This window comes from Myxine glutinosa, chromosome 2, assembly GCF_964187855.1.
Source record: "Myxine glutinosa chromosome 2, kmMyxGlut1.1, whole genome shotgun sequence".
Classification (NCBI taxonomy): Eukaryota; Metazoa; Chordata; class Myxini; order Myxiniformes; family Myxinidae; genus Myxine; species Myxine glutinosa.
In genome coordinates, this window is record NC_136262.1 from 218,174,611 (window position 1) to 218,196,520 (window position 21,910).

At 40.0% G+C, this 21,910-nt stretch overlaps 1 protein-coding gene across 2 annotated transcripts in view; it reads left to right on the plus strand.

Moving 5' to 3' along the window:
• LOC137420829 (protein ENL) overlaps positions 1–20,019 on the plus strand; it is a 129,904-nt gene extending 109,885 nt beyond the window's left edge. Inside the window, exons 4-7 of one of the 2 annotated variants that reach the window (XM_078772265.1) lie at positions 628–771; positions 6,208–6,369; positions 12,331–12,402; positions 19,323–20,019. In XM_078772265.1, coding sequence (XP_078628391.1) covers positions 628–771; positions 6,208–6,369; positions 12,331–12,402; positions 19,323–20,006 — 1,062 coding nt within the window. In that variant the 3' untranslated portion in view covers positions 20,007–20,019. The remainder of the gene's footprint in view (positions 1–627; positions 772–6,207; positions 6,370–12,330; positions 12,403–19,322) is intronic. The other variant, XM_078772266.1, reaches the window with a different exon arrangement.
• The last annotated feature ends 1,891 nt before the right edge of the window (positions 20,020–21,910 follow it).

The following is a 21,910-nucleotide window of genomic DNA, read 5'->3' on the forward strand; positions in this document are numbered from 1 at the left end:
AAACGATTTCAGCATAAGGCTGCAACATAACAAAATGTGAAAAAAGTGAAGGGGTCTGAATACTTTCTGAATGCACTGTATATATCCTTTCTACATATCCCCTCTATCCCATCTATCCCATATGTTTCATCTACCTCATATATCCCATCTATACCCTCTATCCAGCTATCCCCTCTATCTATCTTTCTATCTATCTATCTATCTAGCTATCTATCTATGTATCTATCTATCTACAATTGTGCATTTGCAGTATTTATTTTGTCTTATTTGTTTATTTGTGTGTGTGTTTTTTGAAAATTTGTTTATTTATTTGTGTTTGCAGTACAGTATTTATTTATTCAATTAATTTACTTTTTGTAGTGTGCCTGCCATGCCTTCCAGTTTTAGCCAAAAATAGTGTCCAATATCCTCATAGGCATTTAAACGGGGTTGTCTGAGTGTGGATTACTACTCTATGTTTTTGGTTTCAAACGACCATATGCACCTGCAGAAAATTTTGACAAATTTAATTTTTCTTCTTTGTATGTCCCAAGCAGCTTTGTCATTGTAATGAGACTCTAATTTATCTATAGTCTAAACTTCCTCAACCTAGTTGGAAATCGTATTAACCCATTGTTTGTTTCACAGGAGGAGCCAAAGAAAGTATGCTTTGAGTATGATCTTTTTCTCAACCTCGAGGGCCACCCACCGGTCAATCATATCCGGTGTGAGAAGCTCACCTTTAGCAATCCAACTGAGGAGTTTCGCCTTAAGCTTCTCATGGCTGGAGGGGTAAGTGAGTTTGTTTTAAATCCTAAATGTCAAATCTGTGTTTCATGGATAAACTGAGACTACTTTATGGGTAATGTCTAACATCGTTGAACTCTATTTATTTCTTTATTTTACAAAATACTCATCTGGAACTATCATCTGTACCAACATTCCCTCCCTCTCCCCAAACTCTCATGCCCATTCGGGAAGTTCCCCTAATCCAGCTTCTAGAAAGATCCCTGAAGAGGGTTCTTTTTACCCTGCATTCACAAAGCGAAAAGCAGGGTTAAGTGATCGGTGCGTGCGTATGTGTGGTACATACGTAAGTACATGCGTGGCTGCATTTTTAAAATTCATTTTCTCGGCAACTATTGGTCCGAATGACACAAAATTTTCACCATAGGAGCGCCTCTGCCTGTATAATTTTTTTACTCATAATTATGATGTCATAGGTCACTTGGTACGGGCACCATCTTGGAAAACTTTTCCCCTCTATATCTCTGAAGCCGCTCCATGGAAACAAAATTGAAACATGGCTCATTGTCAAGTACTCCCCATGGGAAATAAAATATGTTAATGATGATGTCAGCAGTGCCTTCATTATGACGTCATAGTTCACGTGGTACAGGCGCCATCTTGGAAAAACCGAAAAACGTTGCACTTCTATATCTTCCTCTGTACGGTTTCACAAAAGGAACATAGAGCTGAGATGTTATTTTCCAAACCTCTTCGTTCTCATGTACATTGCAAGGAATAGTGTCTAACCCATGTACATACACCCACGCTAATTTTAACGAGTCGCAAAAGAACTGGATGAAAAAAGAATGATTTCAAAAGCTCGACAGGAGCTCCATAAGTAACGTCCTTCCCATTTATGATCATCATTACCAGTATTTAATACTTCAAAATATGGAGGTAAACTTTCGTTGTTTGAACATCAGTGGTGGTATGAAAAGTTCAGGTTAGAGATTTGGTAAGACGTTTACATTTGGACATTGTGATATTGCAAAAGACACAGAGAGACATTTATTCTCAGGCTCAATGGACAAGATCAATCAGTGCAATGGTTGTTTCGTGATGTGAGCTCCTCCACTGTTGGAGTTGCCTTCTGTAGGGCTTCTTCACTCATTCCATCCCGGGTTCAATACAAAGACGGTTATTCCTGATAATTTGGCTTGCCTCAAATTTATTAACAATCAGTGTTTTGTCCTTCTAAACATTTATTCTCTGAGCACAAATACTGAAACGTATACTGTACCTTATTTTTGGAACTAGATACCTTTCTAACTAGTATTGATTTCAACTCGAGTTTTTTTTAATCGAGTGGTGATTTTAATTGCACCCTCCCTGTTTTGGATATGAACAGTGTGGAGCTGCACCCCAAGTCGGCCAAGCCTTTAGAAAAATTGGTAGGAAAAACAGGATTAATTGGTGTTTGGAGAATTGAACATTCTCGACAGCACCTTATAATCGAGGTGTGTGTGTGTGTGTTGGCCAGATGCACACATTTGCTAGGTTAGATAGAATTTATGCTAATCCCGTAAGGCAGGTTAAAGTACTGAAATTTGATATCATACCTTCCCTTTTCTCTCATCATTTAGTGGTGTCAATTTCCTTTAAGCTCACTTTGCCACAACATGGCACCCCTTACTGGAAGTTAACTGTTAATTTTCTAGCGAATACTGCTTTTTTGAGGTATTCAAAATAATATGGAATGATTTAAGGGATAGTAAGACAAATTTAGCAGTCCCAAGCTATGGTGGGACTACATGAAGGCACAAATTGCTGTTTTCTGCCAACAGTTTGACTATTTTTCATCCTCGTATGCTAAGAGGGAAAGAATGGTGTTAGAAAAATAAATTTTGAGATTACAATCGGATGCAACAGAGACATAAGAATCAGTTACTGCAAGAAACTAGAGTTCATAGAACACATTACTTCACGCAGTCTTGAGAAAAGGGACAGGGGAAGGGTGTTTTCAACTCTTGCCTTGTTTTTTTCCAAGCACAATGTTTATTTCCTATTGCAAAGATTTTGTCTGAATCTCAATATTCCCCAACGCTGAGAACACGAGCGACAAATTTGATTGGTCGAGATGGTGTAATATTTTGTCCAAGTACTGTACTGCTTAAAGTGGAGGTTTTTTGGAAGTGCCAACAAGGTGATGTGTTCTACAGTGTTCAAGTATATGATTCAATTAAAATAAAATAAAGGTTTTAAAAGCTGGGGAGAAAGCGTTTTTTTTTGTAAGTTTACTGCCATTGATGCACCATCTTTTACACCACCTTACTTAACATGTTAAATTAGTTATTTGTGCCTGTTGTTTGTGGCCTTTATGACAACTCTAAAAACAGTATGTTGCCTTTTTGGACTGATTTTCCATTTTGTTTGACTGCCAAACAGACAAAAAAGAAGTACCTTACCCCTCTGTGCACATGCTTACTCTAGATGAAATTCCATACAATTTCCCAAATTCAGATCCAAAGTTCTACTAAACTGCAGCTTTGTGTTCCGTGTTTGGATATGTGTCCTACAGTTTTTTGTTTTTTGTTTTTTTTTGTATACAAGATCGAGGCTCGTGAAAGAGCTAACATTAATCACAAAAAAAAAACTGGACACATAAAACATATAATAAGGGGAGTGGTAGACAATATGGGGAGATAGGGGGAAGCACACAAGCACAATATTTGAGAGCAGGGACATCGGGAGATCTGTGGGAGGGAGAGGGCTTTGGGGGAGGAGGTGTGGGATGGGGGTGGGGGGTGGGAGAAGTATAAAACACATGGACACTGCAAGGACTTCCAGGAAAGAGGTTGGTATTTCAAAAAAGTGGATCTGGGGTGAATTAACGGGGGTAGAAAAGATCAAGGTTTTGGATAAGAGATGGCGGTGAACAGCTGTTTTAAAGACCTGGAGGGAGGAGTGGGATTGAAGGAAGCGAGGGAGAGAGAGTGTTCAAAATAGAATATTCAATTGAAATTAAGTAGCTACTCATTAGTACTCAATCATCGACTGACATCGACAGACACAGACAGACAGGCACAGACATAGTGAACTAATTGCTTAACCCTGCTTTCGCTTTGTGTCTGGAGTAAAAGGTCCATTCTTAGTGACTTGGTTGATTATTTTACCATGCAAAAGGTGCAAGGAGCTAACGGATGAATCATATTTACAAGCTCGATGCACCAACTTTTTTTTTCTTTGACAAACTCCCCATCTTTTCTTTACTTATGTTTTATGTGTCAGTTTGTTTTTTTGTGATTAATGTTAGCTCTTACACGAGCCTCGATCTTGTATACAAAAAAATAAAATAAAATATAAAACCCGCTGACAAGGAAAACGGCATCGGTCAAAAAAACAAAGAAATGACAGGAAGTCAAAGTTGTATCAATCTTTATGAAACACACTGTACTCCCTCCCAATGGGGAACAAAAGCATGATACTGAGCCATCATGGGTGAAGTGGTATACAAGTCATAAATGTTTTAATCGAATTCCTTATCCTAAAAGTCTGAAATTGCATGCACATGATCTATGACCCATTTGTATTGAAATATTAAATTTATGACATCATAGGTCACATGGTTTGAAGCCTGGTGTTGGCTTAGCGGGTAGGGTGCTGGCTTGGGATCCTAGGATCCTGGGTTTGAATCCCGGTTGATCGCTGAATTAACGCCAGGGGATTGACTCAGCCTGTCAACCTTCTGAGGTCGGCACATTGAGTAACAGTTCACTGGTAATTCCCTGTGTGTCGCAAGAGGCGACTAACAGGGTTGGCGGCAGGAAGGGCATCCGGCTATAAAACATTACTTCAAAAAGGGGACCACGGTGCCCGAAAAAAGCCAACCCCTGCTTTGCGGGGAAAAATGGCCTCTAAATGTGGTTCTATAGGTCACATGGTTTGGCAGCCATATTAGATTTAACCTAAAACCTTAAAAAAGCATCTTCTCCCAAACTACCAAATCAATTGACTCGAAACTTTACGTGTGTCATTGACTAGGCTTGGCGATTAAAAGAATATCACGAAAATATCATTGGTCACATGGTGTAGCAGCCATATTGGATTGAAGGAAAATATTAAATAATTATATCTCTGAAACTGCTTACCATATCGATGTGAAATTTTACAAATATCATCTAGCACCATTGCTGCATATAGTTTGAAAATGATGATACCGTAGGCCACGTGGTTTGGCAGCCATCTTGGATAAAAAAACGAACCTTATCCGATCAACACAAAACTTCACAAATGCGATCCCCTACCCATATATATGCAGAGTGCACATTTTTAAAGGTGATATGTCATGTGGTGTGGCAGCCAAAATTAGCTTTAAAGCCAAAATTACAAAAAAATCCCTTCTATGCAACCGCTTCACTGATCGATGTGAAACCTTTCATGGATGGTGAAAATGTGATACTTGAAAACAGATGAAGGGATTTAAATCAAACTTGTTTATTTTTAGGACAGTGAACGAGGGCATCTACCTGTTGTGGGACTATGCAGAGGCATATTGGCGACACAGTCGCATTGCTCTAGTTTTTTTTAGTTTTTTTTATTTTAGAGATACCGATTGACAGTGATCCATCTTATTGTATTTCAAACCGACAAATACTCGATAATACATTTTTAATCAGAGACTTCTAGGTTGTGTACAAGGTGAAAATAACAATCTTGCTTAACTATATTATATCGAGAGAAAGCCTTTTAACCCCACCAGTCATATATATATTGGTACCGACGCTGTGGAGACACATATCAACACATAAGGGTTCCCTGGTGTAGTTATTCCTGCAGTATTTTTTTCATTAAATTATCAGCACAGCATTGCTTCTCGGAGAAAGGATGCAACCAGCAGCCAGCCACAGGCTGCATAGGAAACAACAACATTTAATTAGACGTGGCTGTTATTCTAATTTTTTTTGGAAAAGACAATATAACTTTCTGTTTGTATTTGTGTTTGTTTTTATTATTTTGCTATGCTTTATAATTAAAGTTGCGTGTGTGTACGCGCATGCATGTGCTTGTCCCTCCCCTTTGCCTCATCTGTCTATCCTCTCTTTCTCTCCTCTCTTTCTCTCCTCTTCACACCCTCTCTGTGCCCCTCCTCTTCACCTCCTCTGTGGCTGCTGGATGCCTCTTCTTCTGGTCTTCTCTCTCTTTGTCACTCTCTACTATCTCTCTCCCTTATTTGTCTTCTGCATTCACCACTTATCTTCGTGAAATGTCACCTCCTGTTAACCTTGGGTGTTTTTGTCAAAAGTCACTGTTGGCATTACCATGTCAAAAGTCCCATGTCCAAAATCATTTTTGTTACATATATATTGATATCCATTCTATGAGTAGGTATTTAAGACATTCTATGTATTAATGGCTCTACTCATCTTGGCCTTATAAATGTTCTGATTGGTTTGTTTGAAAGATTAGACTCGCATTATTTATGACCACTTTTTCCTCCAGGTATCGGTGTCCCTTGATGGTGCATCTGCCACCCACCCTGCACCAAGCCCCTATGTCCCACCACACCCCCCCACAATGAGCACTCTTCCTCCAGCTCCCTCTGGGAACCCTGGAGTTGCCTCAGACCACAAGAAGAGCAAACCCTCGACTCATCGGGCTAAGGTCAGCTTTCTAGAATGCTGTTGTTCATGCTTTCATTGACGAAGAAGGAGACTCCACCTCGCATCTTATCAAATATGTTCCTTATCTCACACCTTCACCCATCATACACTCTGGGGCAAAAAAAAGAAAGAAAGAGCCAAGTCAATTTTAAAATAATTTGTCATAACTATTTTACCATACATTTAAAAAACCATCATAATACCAGAACATGCAGAAATAACTGTACAACTCAGTATGGAATAGCTTGTCCCTTAGCTTCCTTTAAATAATCCAGTCTTTTGGTCAAACATTTCACAAAGCTTCATGCACCCAGAAATGTTAAATATCGTCCCATTCATGTTTGACAGCTTCCCAAAGATGATCAGAATTTGCAAATTTCCTTCCTATAAGTTTGTGCTGAATATAGGCCCAACGATTCTCTATGGGGTTCAAAAAGATTCAGGGACTTTTTCTCCAAGCACTTTTTGGTGGCTTTTCCAGTACAGACAGGAGCATGATCTTGTTGAAAAATGTCTTCTTTGCTTTTCTCTCCAGGAAATAACTTTTGGAGGCTGGGAAGTAATCCTTTCTTTAATATTTTCTGGTATTCCTTAGCAGTCATTTATTGTTCACACCATTATCAGCTCACCAACACCAGCAGATGAAAATGCACCCCAGACTATGATTCCACCTCCTCCATGCTTCACATTTGTTGAAATGCATTCAGGGTTGAATCGCTCACCAGATCCGCGAAGGCAACGTTCTGGGGCATCACTGCAAAGCTGAAATATTGATTCATCACTCCACAGAACTCTCTGAAACCAGTCTGAATCACAGTTCTCATATTCGGCCAAAATGTGCAATCTGTCCTGAATGTTTTTCTTAGATAAGAAAGGCTTCTTAGCACATCTTCTTGAGGCAAAACCAGCATCGCTCAACCTTCATAATGATAGTCCTTCTGATAGTCCTAGTGATAGTCCTTCTGGAAACAGTCTTGTTTTCAGCAGTTCTGAACTCCTCCGACAGTTTCCGCAGGCTTTTCTTTCTTTCCTGGAGAAGTAAGAATTTCAGTCGCCTGTCATCTTTACTTGTAGTGACTCTAGGCCTGCCAGATACCTTCTTCCTTGCAGTAGGAACATTTTTCTGGAACTGCAGACCTATTCTCTTTATGGTCGGCAGATGATAAGGGATGTTCTCCTTCAGGAGCTTGTGGATTTCAGAACATGTCTAGCCCACTTGACGAAGACATTCGATTTTTAATATCCCCATCAGCATGGAACTTCTCTTTCTTTGGATGCATTTATAATTGAAACACAAAAAACATGGCCTGCACTAAATGTACAAGTCATAAATTAGAGCAATGTAGGCACTATATATGCACTAAATAGTCAAAAATATGACAACACCCTAAAAATACATTGCAGATCTTTAAAAGTATACTTCTAACAGTAAAATATTTTTTGGAATTTTTTGTGACACAGAACAACTCAAAAATGTCTTGTCTTATTTTTACCTAAGATATTGCCTCCTAAGATATAGCCTGGTGTTGGCTTAGCGGCTAGGGTGCCAGCTTAGGATCCTAGGATCCTGGGTTTGAATCCCGGTCGATCGCTGAATTAACGCCAGGGGGGTTGACTCAGCCTGTCATCCTTCCGAGGTCGGCTAATTGAGTACCAGTTCACTGGTAATTCCCTGTTTGTCGTAAAAGGCGACAAACAGGGTTGGCGTCAGGAAGGGCATCCGGCCGTAAAACATTGCTTCAAAAAGGGGACCAACAAAAACAACAACAACCACGGTGCCCGAAAAAGGCCAACCCCTGCTTTGCGGGGAAAAATGGCCTCTAAAGGTGGTTTTTAAAATTTTTAAATATTGCCCTTTAAAGATGAAAGACGAAAATACGGAAATTTTGTAATTTTCGTTTTTTTTTTAGGACAAAACTTCTTAAAAATACAGTCTTTCATAAAAATTGCTTTAAACTGTGCAACAACAACAACATGCATTTTAAGGCCATTTTCCCTGCTAGAGCGGGGGTTAGCCTTGCGGTCCCCATGACAAGCTTCTCCATTTTGCCCTATTTTCTGCATCTCTCCTTGTTAACCCCCTTGCCCGCATTTCTTCTTCCATCATCTTTAGCCAAGTCTTTCTTGGTCTTCCCCGTCCTCTACTTCCTTCTACATTCATTTCCATCACTCTTCTCAACCAGTCACTTTCATCCTTCCTCAACACATGACCAAACCATCTCAACCTGTTCCTCTTCACAGCATCAATCACAGGCTCTATTCCCATCATCTTTCGCAATTCATCATTTGTCTTCCACTCTCTCAACGATACTCCGCACATCCACCGAACCATTCACATTTCCACCCTTTCCAGCCTTCGTTGCTGCTCTATGTTCATTACCCATGTCTCGCTCCCATAAATCATAACACTTCTCACACATGCAGCATACACCTTTCCCTTTAGCTTCAACGACACTCCCCTCCTCATCAGCACGCCACTCAGTTCCCGAAACCTCTTCCATGCACATCTCACTCCAGCAACCGTTGCCGAGTCTGATCCACCTTCTCCATTCAGCATGTCTCTGAGGTAGCAAAATGTTTTCACACCTTCCAGCTTCATGCCGTCTCCAAGATCCAACTCAACATTTCCTCCATCTGCAGCTCCCTATGTGCACACCTTACATTTGAATGTCGCTGCCACACTGGTTAATGACCCTCTCAGACCACTGCATTTTTGATGAACCCACTCAGTGCACATTGTACATTGAATGGAGTTCACTCCGACACCCTTCCTGCACACAGCACATGGCCACTTCCCAGTTCTTTCCACCTCACCACATGCTTTACCACTTGCCATCACCTTTGTCTTTCCGATATTCACCTTCAGACCTTTTGTCTCCATACATTCCTTCCACTTGTTCATCTTTTCCTTCAGTCCATCCATACTTTCCACAATCAACACCAGATCATCTGCACACAACAACTCCCACGGTAAACCCTCCTTTACGTTCTGAGCCAGCACCTCCATCACAGCTACAAATAGTGGTGGACTTAGTACTGACCCCTGATACACTCCCACCTTCACCTCAAACTCACCACTGTTCCCGTCCTTCGTCCTTACAGCTGTGCGCGCTCTTTTGTACATTGCCATCACTACTCTGATCATCCATTCCTCCACTCCTAACTTCCTCAATGCCCATGTCAATACTTCGCGTGGAACCCTATCAAATGCTTTCTCCAGATCAACAAACCCAAGAAACAACTTCTTCTTCCTCTCCATGTACTTCTCCTGCATCTGCCTCACAATAAAGAGCGCGTCTGTCGTTCCTCTTCCTGGCATAAATCCAAACTGCATTTCGTCGATCTTCACCTTCTTCCTTATCCTCCTCTCCAACACCCTTTCCAATACCTTCATTCCATGCTCCAATAACTTTATCGCTCGGTACGAGCCACACTCCAGAGGGTCACCTTTCTCCTTGTATAGAGAGACGAGGGTACTCAGTTCCCAATCCACTGGAATGCGGCCTTCTTTCACCACCAGATTACAGATCTCTGTCATTCTCTTCACACCCCAACTTCCTGCTGCCTTCAACATATCTGCCACAACTCCCGTCGGCCCTCCCGCTTTTCTACTCTTCATTGCTTTTATCGCTTCCTCAACTTCCTTCTCAGTTATCTTCTCTGTCGGTCCTAAAACTGGGTTACTCTCTATGTTGCCATTACGTGCTTTAAACTGTGTAGAGGGGGCTTTTAGCTACTGTAATGTGAGCAATCAATTTAACTTGGAATATGTGCTGTGCATCTATGGCTTCAAATTAATAAAAACACCTTGGCTCATTTTGCCCCAGAGCGTATATGTAATATACAGATGACTCATGAACAGTCATTTCGGATAGCTATAGATCGCCTCAAGTTTTCATTATTGATGGCATGCACTGACTCCATGATTTTTCCTGTGAAAATTTGTCTGTTTTGTTCTCCATGTAGTGTTGTAAAAGCTCCCACATGAGCCTTTGTTACTGCAGAAAAAGAAATTCAGTCTTTTTTTTTTCTTCCTTAATTTTGATTTCATCAAAAGATATACTGTAATTACAAAAATAGATGTGCAAAAATTTAGCTATTTTCATACATGTGCTGTCGACTTCAGCTTTTAAGATGCAATTTGTGCGAGTGGCCTTTTTATGAGATGTAGAACACTTTAGAAACAAAAGTGGGATGAAGGATTAGGTGCTGATCGGCCTCTTGCTTAAATTGCTGTGGAGGAATGATCAATCGGAGTGAGAATGGAATCGGATTGCATAACCAAGAAGAAATTGGAGGAAATGGATTCAGGTGACTTGAGAGGTGAAAGTCTTGGAAGTCTCTGAACAAGAGCATGTATTTCCTAATCCATGGATGAGGTTATGATAGAAAGCTGTGAAACAATTTTTATAAACAAAATGCATATCTCCATTCTCTGGAAACACAAATAAATACCTTCTGATACAGTTTTCTTTCACTTAGTGCCAATAATGGCTAATGTTTTGGATTCAGCAGACTATTAAAAGCAGATCCGTGTTTAATTGGACTGCATCCGAGTTCCTTGACAACAATATGGAGCTTATATTCAAGAAATGATTTGATCTGTTGAATGCGGATGGCGGAGCCACTGGGAAACTTATTAGCAGAGCCACTGAGAAACGTAAGCATCCAAACAATATCACTGCAAGCAGAGGCCAAATAATTTTCCGAGAGAATTCAGCTAAAGTCTGACGAAACAACGAAAATATAACATTTTGGACCGACATTAATTTGTACCAACATTCTAATTGCTTGGGTTGAAAGACAGGTATCAGGTATAAACAGTATTTTGAAAATGCTTACAAGACCCAAAATGATATCCAAGTCTGCTATGTTTCACATTGGCTAATAGAGATGTCAACGGCAACGAAATGATGATTTTCAAGAGTTATGGGTTGTTAAACCGATTATACTTCCTTTTAAGCAGAGCATCAGCAGAGACTGAAGGAACGAGGAAGTGATCTTCATTCATTATGACCACATATTGATCTCTGAGGTAGACAAACCCTCAACCAACTGAAAAGAAACTTTAACCCCTCTGGATGAAAGCTTTGGAGAAATAGCAGGGTGCAACATTGTATCAAAAGCACGAGTCAACAATCAACATCCAAGGAAACCACTCTTACCCGAGGAGCCCAAAATTGCCAAATTTGGAGAAACAACAACATATCCAAGGCAGAGTGACGAGAACAAAACCCAAGCTGATGATCAGTGATAAGTGAGTTAGAGAAGAAATGAGATGTGATACTGAAATGTGTTACCAAACTTGATATAAAATTAAATACTTATGGTGACAATTGAGGATAAAGTGGAAATAATTTCTGGATTACTTGAAGGTTTGACATTTGCTTATTTTCGTGCAGGAAGAGGACAGGCAGGCTAAAATAACAATGAACAATACGTTTATGGAGTACACCAGTTGATTAGAGCAAGCCTTCTAAATATGGGATGAAATGTAAGTGTAATCCATCCCATACATTTTGCTTAAGATTACAAGTGGAAAATTTACAAGAGGAAACGTTTTTTTCCAATTTGGGGAAAGAACAGGTGCAACCACTTGCACTGGCATTAGAGGACTCAGAATAGGTTTTTTATGCACTGCATACCTGATGTTGTCTTTCGCAATAGAAGGAAAAAGAAGAAAATGTATTATGACAGATTATGAAGACACTTCTTAAGGCTAGATGAGACTGTGTGTCAGTCTGCTGTGCAAGCTGTGACTCAACATCGTTCCCACCTGATTTGAACTACTCAAGCTCTCTATCTCTTCCTCCCCCCCCCCCCCCCCTCCCTCTCTCTCTCTCTCTCTCTCTCTCTCTCTCTCTCTCCTGCCCTCTCTCTTCCCCTCCTTCCAAGAGCCTGGTGATATTTTGGTCACATCTGTTTCTTTTGTGCATTGTCTTTTATCCCTACCCTCACAAAGGACAATGTCACAATGGATACAACACAAGACAAGACAGAATGCTTAGACTCCAGCTTCGCTTTGATGACCAAGGTCCCGAACCCATTCATTCCTGTCTTCACATTTCTTTCCCTTTCATCCTGATTTCTCGTCACTGTGAACTTCACTTCACGCCCAAAGGGTTCCAAACCTTTTTGACATCTCCTCCTCAACTAAGCAATGTAACATAATTGTTCAATCTTTCTCCATTTGGTTGGCAAGTCCTTCATTTATTGTCTTTAAGGTCTTCACAGAAAAACTTCCATCTGAAAGGTGAAAAATATCACCTCGGTTCTCAAAAATGGGTACAAAACTAATCCACTCATGCATGCTTTGTCTCCATTAAACTGCACTCAAACTTCTTTGTGCTGACACCAGGACGCGTCTCCATTCATAAGGCAGAAGCTTGAGGCAGTTGTCATTCCACTGTGATCTGCGCATGGTGCATTAGAATTTGCAAACATTTTTCACTGGCATACATGCTAACAACTTTGCTAGAGAACCTAGTGCCTACTTAGAACCAAATCATGAGCTCTTGAGGAGCTTTGAGTATAACTTGCATGCAGAAACAGAAGAAAACATCTGTATCTCGATCAAAAACTGCCGTATATTATACCGTCATGGTCGGGAAAAAGCAGATGAAGAAAAGTTTCCTTGTGGTCTTACTCATTATACCTTGGCTTCCATCTGTCCCTGCTTTTCCATTCCTTCCTCTTTTTAACATCCAGTTCCTAAAAGCGCTGCATATGCATGGGTGCCACAGCAGTAATCCGACCTTTGGACGTTTTGAAACATGTGCTGCAAAACAGCACACTTGTAACAGGTTGATGAATGCATGAAAAACTGCTCAAACGTTGTCGGTGCTTCATAACAATTGTCTGCATGTACTGACTTGGCCAGATAAAATGGCACTTTATTTTTAAGTTTCTCCGGTTTCCCTGCATGTTGACTCACCATCTAACCGAAGGCTTCAAGGTTCATTGAAAGCAACATGATGAACTCCATCGACTTGTATTTTTGATGTAGTATTCACAATTGATCTTGCTTACCTGAGATTGAAATAATCGTATGATATCCTACATCCGTTCAAAGATTTGATGTACACACCATTAACACTATCATTATATACTAGCGGGGTCACCCGTGGGATTCCCACGGGTGACCCCGCAAGTTTGCATTGACGTTCGTCGATGGACTCGTTCGCCCGTCTCATTCGTTTTCTTGCTGCATCCTGTTCAAGTCTGCGTTCTTCATCGATCGTCTCATTCATTTTGGAAATAGAAGTTTCCACGCAGCGCATGAATTGTCACGATCCTCAAGAGGAATTTGTCTCGTGGTTTGTTTTTTTGTCTTTTTGTTGTGATATTGATATCAAATATCAAAAACAACAAACAAATCAAATGATAAATGGCAAGTAAATTATATTGTGGAAAATTAAAGATTTCAAATAAACCTATTTAAAGTGTATTCGCACATAACTAATTTTAAAAAACGAAGAAATATCTCTCGGTAATTTCCTGAAACATATTTTACTTCCGGCTAATAATGTTGAATTAAATAAAAACGAAGAAATATATGTCGGCATCATTGTTGACGTTTTTGTGACGACTGTCATCAAACGAAAAAGTAATATATCTTAACGGAAAAGCAAAAGCGAATTTTTAATATATATCGACACGTTGCCGTCGGTGTCATGTTGGGCGGTGTATGATACACCATGACGCGATTTTTAAAAATATATCTCTGCATTTTCCCGCGTGTGTGGAATGTTCTCAATTATTGCTGACACCGAGTCCAAAACCATCGATAAAAATGAAATCATATGGTGAGTTAGATTGGAGATAAAGGCGTGAGAGAGACTCAATGGCCTTGAAGTTGAAGTTACAGGCGTTTGAGAATTCATTTCGTTCTATAAACGGCAACTTTCATTGGATTTCCTTCCCGTTTTTTTTCAACCGAGTCGAAAACTATGTTAGCGACTGTGAAAAATGAAATGATATATCGAATTTTTAATATGTATCGACACGTTGCCGTCGGTGTCATGTTAGGCGGTGTATGATACACCATGACGCGATTTTAAAAAATATATCTGCATTTTCCCGCGTGTGTGGAATGTTCTCAATTATTGCTGACACCGACTCTAAAACCATCGATAAAAATGAAATCATATGGTGAGTTAGATTGGAGATAAAGGCGTGAGAGAGACTCAATGGCCTTGAAGTTACAGGCATTTGAGAATTCATTTCGTTCTATAAACGGCAACTTTCATCGGATTTTCTTCTCGTTTTTTTTCAACCGAGTCTAAAACTATGTTAGCGACTGTGAAAAATGAAATGATATATCGAATTTAAAATAGATATCGACACATTGCCGTCGGTGTCATGTTGGGCGGTGTATGATACACCATGACGCGATTTTAAAAAATATATCTCTGCATTTTCCCGCGTGTGTGGAATGTTTGTGGAAAATTAAAGATTTCAAATAAACCTATTTAAAGTGTATGCGCACATAACTAATAAAAAAAACGAAGAAATATCTCTCGGTAATTTCCTGAAACATATTTTACTTCCGGCTAATATGTTGAATGAAATAAAAACGAAGAAATATATGTCGGCATCATTGTTGACGTTTTTGTGACGACTATCATCAAACGAAATAGTAATATATCATAACGGAAAAGCAAAAGCGAATTTTTAATATATATCGACACATTGCCGGCGGTGTCATGTTGGGCGGTGTATGATACACCATGACGCTATTTTAAAAAATATATCTCTGCATTTTCCCGCGTGTGTGGATTGTTCTCAATTATTGCTGACACCGAGTCTAAAAGTAAAACCATCGATAAAAATGAAATCATATGGTGAGTTAGATTGGAGATAAAGGCGTGAGAGAGACTCAATGGCCTTGAAGTTACAGGCCTTTGAGAATTCATTTCGTTCTATAAACGGCAACTTTCATCGGATTTTCTTCCCGTTTTTTTTCAACCGAGTCTAAAACTATGTTAGCGACTGTGAAAAATGAAATGATTTATCGAATTTGATTTGAAATAAAACTGGGGGAGAGCAAGACACCACGGGCCTACAAAACAGGACTCAAAGCTATGCGAGTTAATAAAATGGTGGATATTTGTTTATAGCCACTCCCAGAATGGGTGGAGCTATGGGTGGAGCTACTCTGCAAACCGAGTAAGCCACACCCCGGACAGACACCCAACAGATAGACAGACAGACAGACAGACAGAATCATCTACGGCTATTATAATATAGATACCATTATCTTTGTCATTATTATCATTATCATTATCACTGCGCTTACCAAAGAAGCCCTGAACACTTTTGATCGTTTTACCTGCCGATAAATAAACGGGGCCCTCATGGTTTAGCGCTTCTCTCCGAGCAACCACATTCCTGGAACTAATTTCTCAGCTGCCATATTGTGCGGCTGTGCTGTCGCCAGGCTAATAAGTGCTATATATAGTTACTATAACTTTTCCATTTGACATTTGACCCAATTATTGATTACTTTTTTTCTCAGCATCTCATAGTAAAGGTTTGTTGAAAATTTGATGCCAAAAGTGCAAATGGTAAAAGAAAGGTCATGGCACGCAAAACCCGTCTCCACCTGTGTGGGGAATGGGTTTAAAATGCAAAAATAGTTGCGGTATATTAAACTATTGTATCTCGTTCCTATAATTTTTGAATGCTCCTCGTGTTTATTGCATGATTTTATCGCTGTGTTAAATATTTTTTTCTTGAAGGAACCACAGCAATTGCATGAAAGTACTCCTTTGGGGACGCCACGATCCAGATAGTGATTATTATAAAGATCCCACCTTTCTACATCTGTATTTAGTTTTGACTAATGAAAGCGATTGTAACTACTTTGGTTATTGTAAACCAAGTACATTGCTGCTATGTGACGTCACCCAAGCTTTTTTCCCCCCTTTTTTTCCTTCTGCTATCCTTTGACACACACTCTCTGACTTTCCCAGTGCACGTGGAACTATCACTGACTGCTTACCTTCGTGGATGTTTGTGTGCATGTTGGTCTTCATAAATGTAAGTTAAAAAGCTCATTTGGTTTGTGTCCTGAACTTCAAAATTGTTGATTTCAGGTAAGATTTGAGGGTGAGCCCCCTTCTACTTCATGCAAATAAAATTAACCTCATTCGACTTTCCCATTTAATAATTCCAGTTTAAACTTTTGAAGGGACATGAATCATCTGTCATATTTGCTCAATGCCTTGCACGCAACAACATCAGTCCGTTTTTTTTTTTTACTGTTTTCGCTCCAATACCATGTTTTTACAAATACTAACTGGCAAGAATGTTGCAAAGTAATTTGACAATCATGGAAATTGGGTAACAATTTGCAGAACATCGAAAATTCGAGCTCTAGGAATAATTTTTTAAATCCTTATTAATCCTCGAGAACCGTTGTCTCTCTGTTAGACACTCTCATTTTTCTGTGTATTGTTACATCTAGTTTTCAATAATAGAGTGGAGTGGCAGGATAGTTTCATGTTCGATATATATGATTGGGGAAAAAGGTATGAAGGAACATTGGGAAAAAGAGTGATGGAGGATTTGGAGTATAAAACAGTGTGGGAATTGATGGAGAATGTCTTCGTAAAAAAAATGGGAAGAGGATTGTGGCGTGTAAAAATCTATAGTAAGGTGAAAATAGGAAAGGGATAGGATAGTGGGATTAGTGAGAGTGTGCAAAACTTGCCCCATTTTGTATACGTACATAATAAATAGATCCTTCACAAGTGATGGCCTCTTACCTGTCCACCATGTTACTTCCTCAGTGCGTTTTATTGCATCTGGCATGTAACCTTGGAAAACACCTCCTTCGGTTGTGTAAATGTGTGAGCGTGTGCGAGCTTCGGATGTTAATGGACAATATAATTATGCCACTTGTGGGCCAAAGTGGCCTTAAAAATGGTTTGGCACTTGTGTGCATTTTTAAACAAATGCATTCATTACACTTTCTCCAAATTCTATCAGAAACATGCACATTGGAATTGAGCTATCAACTGCCTTTATTTGAAATATCTTGTGTTGAGAAATACTAATAAATTATTTGAATGTTTCACTTGGATAATTTGTAGAAACCTTTGCGATCATGCGACCATGAATGCAAAATATTTGTTTTGAATGTACTGTGATGGTTATATGATGTAACATGTTACATTTAGTCAGATTTATTTAGAGAAATATTAATTTTAGCCTATAACTCTGAAATACACTTAATCAATCTTTACTCTCAATTATGTATCTCAAAACAATCTTGTGGAAAAACCACATATTAAACCAATCACGGAAAACCTCTAACTTGATAATCTGTTATTTAATAAGAGTAATAATAACGATTATAACATTTATATTGCACTCTTGTAAATTCATAGGCACCATTTTACAAGTTGAAATTTTGCTCTTCGGGTAGAAGGAGAGGGGAACGATTAGCTTTCAAAAGTGTGTGTGTGATTGTTTGTGTGTGTGTGTGTTTGTGTGTGTGTGTGTGTGTGTGTGTGTGTGTGTGTGTGTGTGTGTGTGTGTGTGTTTGTGTGGTTGTGTTTCTTCAATGCTTGTGTCTGTTTTTGTGTTTGTTTGTTTTAGTGATGGTTATTGTTACCTTTGCAACTGATGTCGGCCATTCAGATGTTATCGTGCAGAAGCTGCTGCCCAGGCAGCAATCACACTCTAAGATAGCAAGTGATGTAACATGGTGTCAAGAAACCTCTGAGAAGACCACACTGTTTTCGAGCTACATTCCAGGCAGGAACTTGGAATTTGGCCTGGAGGCTGGTGATAACGTACTCTTTACGAAGGGCACAGTGGAATCTTTAACATCCACTAACTAATACCGGCCGACAGGACACTGTTTAACGTCCATCCGAGGGATAGCACACACATTGATGAATCACCCTGCTTGTGAAACACCAGGATGACAGTTTATAGCTGGGCAGAATTTCGATCCCAAGCTTACGAGCTCAGAGGTAAGTGTGCATACCTCTAGGATATCCTGCCAGCCCACCTGAGCATGTCACCAATGTATGGAACCCATTTTCACAAAACAAGTATGTTTTAGATCTTATTTAGGCATGTGCCATGAAATCCTGTCACTTTTGATTTTACCACATTGTTGACCTTTTTTCCATTGAACTAATGTTCAAAAGTGTCGTAATCAAGTTTAGATTTGTATACACCTGTAGAGACTTGCATGGAATTTCAACACAGTGGCAAGTTTTCAGAATTTTTCCCAACGAGCCTCTCGTAGAATAACTTTGGGCGAGTAGTACAGGTGAAATATGCAATGCTCTGAAGGCAAGAGTTAACTTTCCATAGTCAGAGTGAAGATCAACTTTTTGGAAAAGACAAAGGCACTACGTTGCTGATGTATTGTATCGCATTCGTAAAACTTAGCCAAAGCTAAGCTTAGCAAAGCTAATTCGTAAAACTTAGCCATCTTGAATCAACTTTATCACAGTGACCATACCATTTTCTTTTTACATCATTATTATTCTGTTAGGCCATTAAAATATCACAGCTCGGGAGGATATTGATGGGAGTTTAGATCGATCGTTTCACACATACTAACCACACTCACTGCCTTTCCACATTTATCCATGCACTGTGTTGCCCCACTATTAAATATAGCATTTCCTTGGAATTGAACAATACAATGCCCATTATGTTCTAAAAATCAAGTTGATAACAGCAAATCATAAACAACATGGAGAACTATACTCTTATGCCGCTAGTGCATGTTTGTAAATGGTCTCTTAACACACGTGTCACTTACTTGATGTCAGAGGTGGTTGCGCCGGAATTATGTTTCCAGTTTGACAAATGCTAGTTACTGCTTTGTTACTTATACTGTGTACAGATGGGGCATGTAGCTATGATTACGAACATCTACTTTGTGGATTTTTCTTCCTGACTGAGTTTTTCAATTTTTCACTTCAGGAACCTTCAAAAGGCAGCAACAATAGCAGCAGCAGCAACAGCAGTCTACCAAAACCCCACAAGTCATCTAAGGACCATAGGGAAAAGCCCAGCAAGGACTCAAAAGAGCACAAGAGTGGTATTAAGGAACCACATTGGGACCCTGGCAAGTTTGGGAAGGAACCGTCCAAAAAGCCCAAAGAGAGTGGCCGACCAGCCAAAGATGAAGCTCATGGAGGAAACGCGAATATTGCCTTCAAGGAGCCCAAGCCACTGCACCCCGAGCACAAGGCAACGGGCACAGCGATGCGTGGTGTCTACCAAGGCGATGTGAAGGGCGTCGCGAGTAAGCGTCCCACAGGCCCAGAGCCACCCGAGGATTTTGGCACTAAAAAGCGCAAGAAAGGTCTGGTAGAGGTGGCAGCCAAGCGGCACGCTGTTGTGAGCACCAGTCCTGTAGGACTTCCTACCAAGGGGCCCGGAAGGCCTATCGGTAAGACGAAGGGACGGGAGACTGAGGGGCCTCTTAGTGAGAGGCGGAAACCTCCACTTGCTCCATTGGAAGACGTTGATCCCAACGACTCTGAATTTGAAGATGACAACAGGTCGGCCAAGTCAGAGGTATGTTTCAACCTTTCAGTATTGTTGTTTTTTCTTTTATTTGTCCTTAGTATCTACCCCCATCTTTCTGATTTTACGGCGTAGCCCATCGGGCAGAGCCATCTAGAACAGTGTTTGTCCGTCTGTATGTATGTATGTATTTATGTATATATGTATGTATGTATGCATGTATGTCCCCTCAAACGTATACCAATCAGAGCTGAGAATCGGGTCACATGACAGGGTGATGTGATTACGTCTGATGACATTACGGTGGTGCTGCGGCTGACTCTCCACGCACCGCCATTTTGATTTATATGCCGTTCATACCGAACATATCGTCGTACCTGTCATATATCACAATCGCCATGCTCTCCCTGTATGTTTTTCATTCAGTGTGAAACACAAACAAACCGATTGTTAAAATGACCATGAAATATCGAAAGCATCGGCGTTACGTCTCTTCCAACAATACGGTATGTATAGGCCTTAGGTGTTATGACTCACCATCTGCTTCGGACAAATTAAACCCAGGTTTCTTAATACAGTGGTATCGTTTCAGTAGTATCGTTTTCATACTAATAATAATATTATAGTAAATATAACCATAACACTTTAATCCCAATGTCATGAAGGGAAAGTTGATGGATTGAAGCGGTGTAAAAGCGGAAGTAAGGATTTCACCTCGGTTTTAAAAAAAGAATATAATTTTCGTAATAATAATGTAACGTTATTATTATAGTAAATCTAATCGTAACACTAATCCCTTTGTAGTGACTGCAACGTTACTGGAGGTTAAATATATATCTTATTTATATTAAAGTAGCGGAAGTTTTGTGACGGCCGTCATGCTATGTCATGCTACGTCATTACATATATGATGTCATTATGGTGTAATAGCCTGGTGTTGGCTTAGCGGGTAGGGTGCCGGCTTGGGATCCTCGGACCCTGGGTTCAAATCCCGGTCAATCGCTGAATTAACACCAGGGGGGTTGACTCAGCTTGTCACCCTTCCGAGGTCGGCAAATTGAGTACCAGTTCACTGGTAATTCCCTGTGTATCGCAAGAGGCGACTAACAGGGTTGGCGGCAGGAAGGGCATCCGGCCATAAAAAAAAAACATTGCTTCAAAAAGGGGACCAATGTGCTCGCAAAAGGCCAACCCCCGCTCTGTGGGGAAACATGGCCTCTAAAGGTGGCCATGGTGTAAACACCCGCTCACTTCGAGAGCGGCAGGAAAGGTCATTCCTCTTTGGGGTATATCGATTACAGTCTCTATGATCGGGTCTCAAGAACATTGGGTGTGTGTTCATTTACCAAGTTTCTTGTGGAGAGATCGCTAAGTGGTTAAAGCATTCGAGCAAGCACTCCATTCAAAACCCTTAATGAACGGCTGGCTTGGCAAGCGCTAGCTAGCTGCTTGGTAAATGAGCACACCTCCAACCCTTGTGGGGTGTATAGATTGCAGTAGATCTTCGCTCAGTTCTGTAAGTAAAACTTACCTCATGGATGTCTGGATTCCTCCAAATTTCTTTGTTTAATGTTATAAACAGCATTAGCGACTGTTTAAAAAGCTAATCATGTGTTTTTGTGGTTTATAATATTTTACAAGCCCGGCTACGCCGCTGTTAGACTTTTGGTCTTGTTATATTATCTCTCGCTATCTAAATGTTTTTAAAGCATGCTTTGAACATCAGGTAATGGCAATAGCAAAGAATAAATTGGTTGTCCTCATTTATGTATTCTTCCTTTCTGTGTAAATAACAGTGTGCCAGTGGGTTATGATGTGGACTAGGTTGGTTATGAAGATGTCTTCAAGTTTAAAGAACAATATTTTTTTCCTCTCTGCTGCTGATCCTATTATCCATGAGGGCAATTCCACGGTTACTCATATAATACATATACATATAGAGATGCATTAATGTAATGTATTCTAATGTGAGTAACCGTGGAATTGCCCATGAAAGACATCATTTATAGTGCAATAGGTGTTGATACCATTGGAATTGC